Here is a 10,203-nt window from a genome sequence, read left to right as displayed (position 1 = left end):
GTAAGATTTTTTCAACTTTTTGAAGAAATCTGAGGCCCATGTTATACAAAGAGGATTTCACTGCTTTCATCACATTGATTAAATAAGTCCCATCTTTTATAAAAATCTGGACAAACCTTTTACATGTTCATGCATTCCAAAGTTTTGACAACTTTCTTGCTTGTTCATGTACAACTTGGCTGCACTAGTATGGTTGTTTAGAGCTAGCATCCGGAAACTTTAAGATGCATCCCCTCTCCTGAACACCTGTATCAGATAAGAGGTTTGTTACAGGCATCTGCTGAGCTGAATGATATGCTGAGGCAATTCAGCCATTAGATTCAGGTATGCTGGAAAAGAGCTGTTCCTGAAAGCTTACTTGGTTTTAGCACCACTATGTGGTGACATGAGGCATGGCATCCATAACCGATTATTATTATTCCTTCCTCTTAGATAACCATTAAGCTTAAATAAGCAATCTGATTCCTAAACAGAAAATGTGCAAAAAAAAAAAAAGAATTCCAGACATAAGCATAAAATTTTATTTGCAAAAAAATGACAAATCAAAATAAAGATACAATACATTCTTAAAATATTTTCTCTACAAAACAATTTCACAGAAATTACCCCAGAATGTATTTTCCTATATGAAGATTTATTACATATATACTGTATTTATTTATTTGTTTTTTTTTGTTATATTTTTAAATAGTCCTGTGTTAAATAATGTACAGTATAGGCCTTTTTCCAGTAGAAGATGAAATAAAATTCTAACAATCAAAGTCAATATCCTATCTTTAGCTCTTACAGTATACATCCGATCTAGCTGATGCCCATGCTGCATAAACAGACGCATTAAGAGCATGGCCCCCAGACAAAATAATAAGAGCAGGTGGGATCCTGTTAGACTGCAGCTGCTCCCCACTCTCTATCAACCGTCTGCTCCAGCTCATTCTCAGTGTTTATATCTTCCTTTTTTAATTTATCATGACACACAAAAAAAAACACACTGACATGTCAATAAACCATCATATAAAACACAAAAATCCTAATTTTACAGTGTATCTGAGTTTACAGTGACAGTACAGTCTGTTGATAAATAACTTTATGTGTCATTCAGTCCCTGCTCTCTATGGAGTTTAAGAGTAATAGTAAAAAAAGAAGAAAGAAAAAAAAAACTGCTTGCAGCCGAACCCTGATAAAGGCACACGTTTGGAAAGAGCCAAGTATCATCACACTAAGCACAGATGCTGGTTTCTTCAATGTAAAAGACAATTCATGTTTTTGATAGCTGTTCATGTGACATTCTGCTAGGTTTGATCTCAAAATTACCAGTATATCTTTTTTAATAAATCCAAGTAAAGATGTACAAAAAGCTCCCAGGAGAATCCACCTTTAATTACAGTTGCATTGTCTCACTCTGAAACATAAAGTAAAAAAAAAAATAAAATAAAAATAAAATCTTTAACTGAAACTTATACTTTAATTGAAATCATTATTCAGTGAGGAAAATATAGTTTTGAGAAGAACAATTGTCGGCATTTAATGTAGTATCTCAAACTTTCTTCAGATCAGTACTTTCAAACTTTTCTGCTTCTGACTCACAAAATAGCAACCACGTAAAGTTTGTTGATTGCATAATAATTTCCAAGAAGTAACCTAAACAGGGTATGATGACCAAGCAAATGGCCTCAACAAGAAACATTTTTTTTACTCAGTTAGTTGCTATTAAAATTGCTTTATAAAGACGTTTCTAGTTTCCAGAAACCTGCATCCAATCTAACACTCCCTCCTTTTTGAGCTCACCCACAAGTTATTTTACATTTGACCGAAGATGGATTCTATGGCCTGAAGATTTAGTACAAATGACAACCTGTTTTCAAATTATTGCTATAGCCCACCAGGGGTTTTCTCTTCAAAATGTCCTGTTTTTTTTAAGAGTTTGTGATGCCATGCTGTCAGCAAAGGTTTCCAGGCTATTCAAAATAGAAACTGTATCCCCTGTGTGGCAGCGAATGCTGGGTCTTTTCATCCTGTTTGCTCAGCTAAACTCATCTTGGTTTTTTTTTAGCTTACAGTAAAAGTTTAACCTTAAAATTATGTGACCAAATCCCTTCAGAGTTGAGTTGAACTTCATAGTTATGATGGATGTATGTAGAGTAGCTGTAAGGGCCTTCCAGTATGTTTCCACAATTACTAGATGGCAGCATATAACCTCAGTTATTCCTTATGTGATCACAAAGGTGGCACTCTTCACAAATTGTTAAAATCTTGCTCACCGTTTGTGTCAGTAGGAGAAATATGGGCATATCGTTAGGTCAAATTTACAGTATGCCCCTGGGAAACCCTGAAGAGAAAAAGTCCAGTGTCTGTAAATTCTCAGCCGTCTGTGGAATAGATGGAGCTGAAGGGTAGGTCTCAGGTTTAAACATAAAATATAAATGGATCGCTACTTCAATTTTATTTTTTTAAAGGCACACCGCAGACTTTGTGAACTAAAGAGCTGACACATATGAGTTATTTTAAATGATTCCTCAGGCAATAAACAGCGCTTGACACCATCAATGCTACGAGCGGGGCTCCCCTCTTGAAATACTGCTTTTGTAAGTTGGTAGAAGACGCACCATCATTTAACCTTACACTGCAAGCTGGATTGTCACGAGATCTGAGTTCTAAGTCTCACAACAAATCCATCTTGAAAGACTCCCTCTAATAAAGCCGTCTTGGGCCAATGAAATGCCAGCAGTGTTTTTCGGGGTGGTACATGTAGGAATGACGACACATTACAAACAAGGCTGAGCTGGAGGACTCACCTGACAATAACACAATTGACTCAGTTTTAGCTAAAATAGTGACAATTTCTTGCTTGTAGGTGGGAAACGTTATGATTCGTTGATACGGTTGGCTAAAAGCGTTTTATGGAAGGCAGGTACTAGCTGGCACGTCACCCAATCAGCTTAAAGTGATGTATTAAACATCCCTCCTTTTCATTAACAGACTGAATGGAAGCCATCCCACATTGATTACGTAAAACTTACTGACCTGGAAGAACATATTGCTTTATGGCCACAGGCTCTGATATCGTCATGGAGCTAAAGGCTTTTGCTATTTTTCCACCTTCTCAACTACTAGTCACGGCTGAGGCAAGGAAAGAGTTTAAACCTTCTGAGGAGGCTAAAAAGAGAAAATGTGAAAGGGATAGTGCGCAAGGAAAAGCAAGAGTCGATCTTGGAAAGGAGTTTGTTTGTTGGTGCAGGCTGAAAGACGAAGCCTTATGTAAAACTGATTCTCTTTTCTCTACTTTATTATTAGACTGGTAAGTTAACACTTTGCTCCTAGTATATATTCCTATATCTTAGCTATTATTTTTGATGTTTAGTAGAAGCAAAATACGGGCAGTTACAGGTTTAGCGCCCCTGGTGACCTAAAGTTGCACGATGTGCGTTCAAAGAAGCTAAGTTTACACATAAATAACCATTAAACATAGTTTATTAAAAGATTTCCCAAAACTTCTTTTTTTCTTCACTGAATAAGTTAACTTTAAATAAAAAAATAGAATTGTTTTTGTTTTTTGAAATAAGATAAAGGCTTTTTATACATCTCTACCAGGATTGTCATATGCCAGGCAAACACTGTACACCATGAAACACTCAGCCGACTGTAAATTAACACAAATAGTTTTGTTTTCCTGTTCACAAAAAAGTTAGGGGGGGGTAAAATATTTCTTGTTTGTCGAAGTTACAGAGTACAACTTAAAGTGTATTCAAAACAAAACAAAAGAGCACCCACTCATGTTACTGCATCATTGAGGATAAATAAATCTTCTATTCAAACAACAGCAGCATAGACCTAAGTAAACAGAGTTTTCAAAGATAGCCATTTGTAACAAGAACGTACTGTAATTTATTGTCCTGACATTACAATGAAATATTTAAGTGGATTGAAAAGTATTTGAACATAAAAAGAATAAAAGAATGTAAATGACTGGAGGATGAACGGATCTAGTTAAGAGATCAGCACCTCTATCATCCAGCATGTAGTTGCTGATGCATTTAGAAATACTGCGTTACCTCTACTTAAGCTTCTGTAGGTCACAAGATGTGAATCAGATACATAACATTTGATGGACATTCTATTTAGCTCAGATGGAAGAGCAGGTTAGAAAAAGCTCTTAGGTTGTTTTTACATCATGTTAGAAAAAGGTGCTTAATTTAATCTTAAGCACACCCAAGCACACCCACACATACACACCCGTACATACAAACCTCCGCACACACCTCCATTCACAAAACAGCTTCTTTCCATTCTGTCTGAAAAAAATTGCACCAAAAAGAACAGAGAAAAAAGACAAAAATAACTTTTCTCTGTACAGTAGTTCAGTCAGTGAGGCGAAGTGATGACTCAGGCCTGTCTGCGGAGAGAGTGACGCCCCCCCCAAAACCTCCCATTTGGACTCAGTTTTCTCACCCAGACAAATTTTGCAACAGAACCCGGTAGGGAAACAGAGCCTCTCATTGAAGCCTGTTCTGAAAAAGGGCAAAGTTCAGGCAGTGAGTGAGCTCTTACTAGTCTCTCTGTAACACAGTGGGTCTGTAGGTGGGTTTCAGGATAATCTGAGCAAAATGTCCAACTATCCTTTTGGAGTTTTCTTGTTCTGAGCATTCCACATGCCTCTTTTGGAGTGGTAGTAGTGAAAGAAGTTCCTTAAACGTAGCCTTTCCACTTCCAAACCGTTCTGCAGCACTCTGCAGGGGAAGATGAGGAAACATTACAAAAACATATTGCTTGAAATGAGGACATAACATTAAAACATCCAAATAATGTTTTTCTATGGAAGGTTGTTCTGTTTTGAACATTTTCCTTTACTGTGTCAATGCATGAATTGAAGAAACATAATCCTCTTTCCCACTGAAACCCGGGTTTTTCAAAAACGAGTTGAACCACTTACAATTGGCTTTTGGATCTTTTCCCATTTTACTAAAAAGCTGGCAACCTGTGTGGCAACACAGGTTGACAACCTGTGTCAACAGGTTGCCACAGGTTGACATTTGATGTTGTGAACAGTGTGACGGAAATCAGGGAAGTAAATAATGGAGAGCAACATGGACAGAAGCCATAGCATACAGTAGTGAATATTCTTTATCATTTCACTCTTTTATCCGTCCGAATCCCTCTCACCAGTGCTGCTCCATGTTTATCGACTGTAAACAGAGTAGTTTCGGCTTGTTAGATCAGAAGCAACTGGCGTGGTGTGATGACGTCCGTACGTTGCTTTCAATGGTGTCACGTAATTTATCAGGTCAACCTGGCTCTGGCGTTCCCACTGCATGCCAATTAGAGCCGAGGCGATTTTAACGTGCATCACTTGCCGACTTTATCGAACAAGCAGAATATTTTTTACTGACATTCCAAAAAAATAAAATTCTGACACTTAGAAGGTAGGAGGAAGGATATAAGATAAAAAAAGAAAGAAAATATGGCAAATGCAAGTAAAAAATGAAGAAAAGATACTCTATGACAAAAGAATGAAAGAGCAATAAGTGGCAGGATCCACGCATAAAAGAAAGGAGACAAAGAAGGAAGGGCACACTAGAGGGAATAAGAAACAGGTACAATTATTCTGAGAGAATCAATGGATCATTATCTCAGTTAACTAATTTACCTATCCAGAAGTTCCCAATCTTCTCCTCCCCAGCGGTCTTTGAATTCCTCTGTGTTCATTCCTCCAATCTTGTCGAAATCTGACTTGTAAATCCCAAACAGACCGAAGCCATTAACTTCCCAATAACCTGCAAAACAAAACAAAGTAAAGGTCCAACTGAATAACAGTTTAGATTAATTAAAGAATCGAGATGGCTGCATAGGTCAAATTCAAAAACTCCTAGAGATTTAAAAATTGGTACAAAAATCCAAACTCAGTAGCGTCTGTCTGAACCGATGTGTTTACATGTGTAAGGCTTTTATTTGGGCGATCTCATCCTACCATCGGGCTCCATGGGTGAACTACCACAGCTCAGCCTCATGACGATGGGGGCAAACGCAAGGCGTCCCTCCACACAGTGCTTCCTGATGCTTTCCAGTATGTTGAGAGGGAAGTGTATATGCAGATCACACAGGAAAACAATACTGTGGCTGTCCTGCAAGAGAAAAATCAAACATTTCCTAATTTTAAGGATTGTTTGGTTTAATTAACCTCTGTTAATGTATGTTGTTTTTTGTGTTGAATAAAGCAAAGTATAGAAAGAGCTGGAAGGATGTAAATCTGAGTGATTGTTCACTTGTGTTTAATTTAGCATTTTAAGATTGAAAGATGGGAGAAGTCTAAGCTGGGCTTCAGTAGCCTGTCTTAACTTGAAGATGCCAGGGGTCATTTAGACATGAGTGACATCTATGTCATCCCACACTGACAGCCCTGACACCCAACTGGAGGATCAACGTCTATTCAGATTTTTGGAAGCGCTAAGCCCAGTCTGGCTTGGTGTGCACGGGTGTGTGATCGAGAACCCAATGGAGGATTCAGCGGGGTCGCAGGCACACCCATAAAAAGGAATTGATGTGACAGCTTTGACATACACAAAACAGAAGGGATGACGTGTTCTGTCTAAGCAATTCCCCGTCAACCCATAGCCTGGCTCAGTGGGAGATGGCCAAAGGAAGCAGGAGAGACTTGCAGATGAGGGCAAGTGGATACTGACAGACCGTACCATCAATGATAGATTCATTATGCATGAGCACTTTTTTCCATCTGGCCATCAGCCAGAAAAGGTTGAGTGGTCACTGTCTGACCTTGGGCGAGGGGTTTTACCATCCCAGCTCACACACTGCTGTCTTCCTTTAGTGTGTTTGTTTGTCTAACCTTAATGGTGTCCACTCCAATTTGCAGTCCTGCAGAGCGCTCAAAGTTCCCCTCTCTTCTGAGATACTCATATCTGTAAAAACAAATCCAAACAAAAACATCAGTAACCCCCAGTATCTTGAGGTCATCAGACCTTTTAAAGCACACAACACCTTAGTTAATATGAAATTCTCCAAGTGCCTTTTTAAATAAAGCTTTAGATTTAAAATTGAAATGAGTAAAGCTCAAACTGAAAACACAAATTTACATTTATTTGGAAGTAGAAAATGTATTATGTAAACGTTTTGACATCTGTAGGCAGAGTAGTGCACACAGTAAGCATGGAATGTAGGAAGTTTATGACTCCAAAGATTTAGCTGTGGTTGGGTTTGTGTTTTAAGAAACTGAGCAAATAGATATTATGCATCAATGGGGAGCTGTTTTTGAAAATTACTCTTCCATTGCTTTAAACCTGAATATCACATATTGGTCTTTATTCTATAATAGAATAATAAAGCAGAAGGTTCTTAACCCAACTGCCTAAACTGCACCTAAATATTGTTGCTTTATATTGGTCAGATGCTAGAAGGGAGAATTTGCAAAGGCAAAAAATGTCTTTATGTTGTCTTTAAAAAAAATTTTCAGCTGAAATGTTTAAACAGAATAAGGGTTTTATTAATAGTGCCTGCAAGCACATTCTAAACTGACATATTTTATAACAGGTCAAATAATAACCAGTGATTTATATATTATTGAACTCTTTAATTTGAGGTTCTGTTGTACCACTTTTTCAAAGTATCTGTTACTGTACTTGGAAAATCTGAAACTCAGAGCCATGAGGTTTTATTTCTAGTCATGCTACTAGACATCTTCCTATCACCCACTTTGGCACACTGCTCTCTCTGAGAGCATGCTCCACGTCCATGTCCTCACTCTCGAAGTCGACGATGATGATGCTGAAGTTGTCATCCTTTGTTTGGCGGTGAAGATTTTCCATGTCCGAAATAAACTGCTGTACCCAACGAGCCTGGTTTTTCACTAGAGGAGAGCAAGGCATACGGAAAAGGCCAGAGATTTGTATTTTTCTTTTAAGTAGCCTCTCTTATGATACACTTAACAATTTTTGGCCAAGAAAATCTTTTAACTGACCTGGCACCACAAAGTGCACCATGACATCTCGCTTCCACTGCAGCATGACAGGCTGGCAGAGAAGAGGCTTAGCATAAGCAGTGCTCCATGGTGTTGCTCCAGGCCGCAGTGAGGACCTAGTGGAAGGAGACGGGTGCTGGGTTGTGAAGCTGGTTGTAGGTGCGGAGGGAAGCACGGCCGGGGCAGAGGCTGGAGCAGTGTCTGTGTTCTCTACGCTTTCTTCTCCTTGTCTTCCACGGTGCAGCAACAGGTAAATGTACTCTGAGAGTCGTACCACACTGCGGCCTCTCTCCATCAACTCCAGCTCTACCAGGTAGCGGTTCCCCCTCGCCGAATCACGACGCTTCTCAACATTGATGATTCTCAGCAGGGTGTAAATCCTGGAGAACATGTGTGGAAATTCTTAAGGACACTAAGGTAGATATGAAATAAAATTTGCCTGAAATATATTTCATTGACTTTATATAATCTAAAATCTTTACTATTTGTGAGATGGGGTTTGAAGTTTAAGCAATAATTAAATTATTTATAAGCATGGGTGGTAAGTAAAGAAAGAAAAAAGAAATGAAAAGTGCATTTGCAATAAATATTGAAAAAGTCAGTCTAACCTAAAAAATAAAGATTGCCATCAAGATTTCTTGACTATATATTTCACTTCAAATCAGATTGTGTTATGTTACAACTAGTGCTTAAATCTTTTACGAATTTCACAATTATATTTAACTGCAAATAAGTTGACTTCATTTTCTAATTGGTTATAATGCCTTTATTTAGGCATGTCAGAGTTTTGGGGTATGTATTAATATAAATGCACTGAACTATCCAGTGTGAAAAATTTTAAATTAATCTCAATTCATCTTTTTTTTTTTTGTTCAGTTTCAGAACTAACTGTGAACTACCGTGTGTTGGTCTATCACATAGAATTCCTAAAGGGTAAATTATTGTTTTTGGGAAACATCCAAGGAAGTTCCAGGGCTTTAATAACTTATCCTATCCAATAAAAAAAAGAGCTTGCAGAAAGATTTATTTCAGTGCCCTTATTATTTTACCTAACTCCAACATACTGAAATTAAAATGGCTCAAGTCCATCATTGGCATTAAGCCCTCTTGAAGCCCAGCAAATCCTTTTGTTTGATTCACATGTGATGAAAAGATGCATTTGAAAGTCTCAAGATAGTAGATACCCCAAACTATACTAGAGTGCCTTGCAAGAGTATTTTTGCCACATTTCGGGCTACAAACATAAAGACATAAAGTTGTAATTCTTTGTGAAGAATCAACAAGTGGAACACAATTACCAAGTGGAACAGAGTTTGTTGGATAAAGGAATAAAAAAAAACCTTAACAGTGGGGCATGCAAAAAAATAAAAATAACTAAAAAAATCGGTCGGACAACAAACTCTCACCAGAAGTTAAGTGAGGATCTCTGAATGATTCAATGTTGACCTAAATGACTGATGATAAATAGAATCCATCTGCTTTGAAGAACAAGGAATACACCTGGCAGGTCAGAGATACTGTTGTGGAGAAGTTTAAAGTAGGACTGTGCAAGTTATAATATTGAGTATCAGACCACTGCACATCTACAATGACCCAGCCATCACTCTAAATTTTCAGCTCAAATAAAGGAGAAGACAGATCAGAAATGAAGCCTAGATGACCATAATCTGGCCTTTAGGGAAGAAAGCCCTATATTAAAAGGTATCCATAAAAAAACATCGTTTACAGTTTGCCACAAGCCACCAGGGAGACAAAGCAAACGTGTGGAAGAGTATGCTCCTGTCAGATGAAACCAAAATTGAATTTTTTGGCAACAATGCAAAATGTTATGTTTGGTGTAAAAGCAACCAAGTTCGTCACCATGAACACACCATGTCAAATATGTTGGTGGCAGCATCATGCTTTGGGCCCTCTTTTCTTTAGAAGGGACAGGGATGATGGTTAAAATTGATGGGAAGATGGATGGAGCCAAATATAGAACCTTTCTGGAAGAAAGCTTGTTGGAGTCTACAAGAGATCTGAGAATAGGTCTTATCTTCCAACAAACATGATCCAAAACATAAAGCAAAATCTACAATATAATGGTTTACAAATAAACATATCCAGGTCTTAGAATGGCCAAGTCAAAGTCCAGACCTGAATCCAATCGGGAATCTGTGATAAGAACTGAAAACTGCTGTTTTCTCTCTATACAACCTTGCTGAGCTCAAGCTGTTTTGCAGGGAAGCATGGGCAAAAAT

The 10,203-nt window shown here is 38.0% G+C and overlaps 1 protein-coding gene across 1 annotated transcript in view; it reads right to left on the bottom strand.

Moving 5' to 3' along the window:
* Nucleotides 1-590: 590 nt before the first annotated feature.
* The window catches only part of b4galnt4 (beta-1,4-N-acetyl-galactosaminyl transferase 4), a 212,030-nt gene continuing 202,417 nt past the window's right edge, over nucleotides 591-10,203 (bottom strand). The window contains exons 15-20 of the mRNA XM_015375728.1: nucleotides 7,964-8,343; nucleotides 7,699-7,852; nucleotides 6,836-6,908; nucleotides 5,963-6,116; nucleotides 5,642-5,768; nucleotides 591-4,724 (exon numbers count right to left, since the gene is read on the bottom strand). Of these exons, the coding sequence (XP_015231214.1) occupies nucleotides 4,610-4,724; nucleotides 5,642-5,768; nucleotides 5,963-6,116; nucleotides 6,836-6,908; nucleotides 7,699-7,852; nucleotides 7,964-8,343 (1,003 nt within the window). The 3' untranslated portion in view covers nucleotides 591-4,609. The remainder of the gene's footprint in view (nucleotides 4,725-5,641; nucleotides 5,769-5,962; nucleotides 6,117-6,835; nucleotides 6,909-7,698; nucleotides 7,853-7,963; nucleotides 8,344-10,203) is intronic.

The sequence above is a fragment of the Cyprinodon variegatus genome, unplaced genomic scaffold, assembly GCF_000732505.1.
Source record: "Cyprinodon variegatus isolate N-32 unplaced genomic scaffold, C_variegatus-1.0 Scaffold124, whole genome shotgun sequence".
Classification (NCBI taxonomy): Eukaryota; Metazoa; Chordata; class Actinopteri; order Cyprinodontiformes; family Cyprinodontidae; genus Cyprinodon; species Cyprinodon variegatus.
Note: the sequence above shows the minus strand (reverse complement) of the source record. Positions and strands in the feature narration are given on the sequence as shown.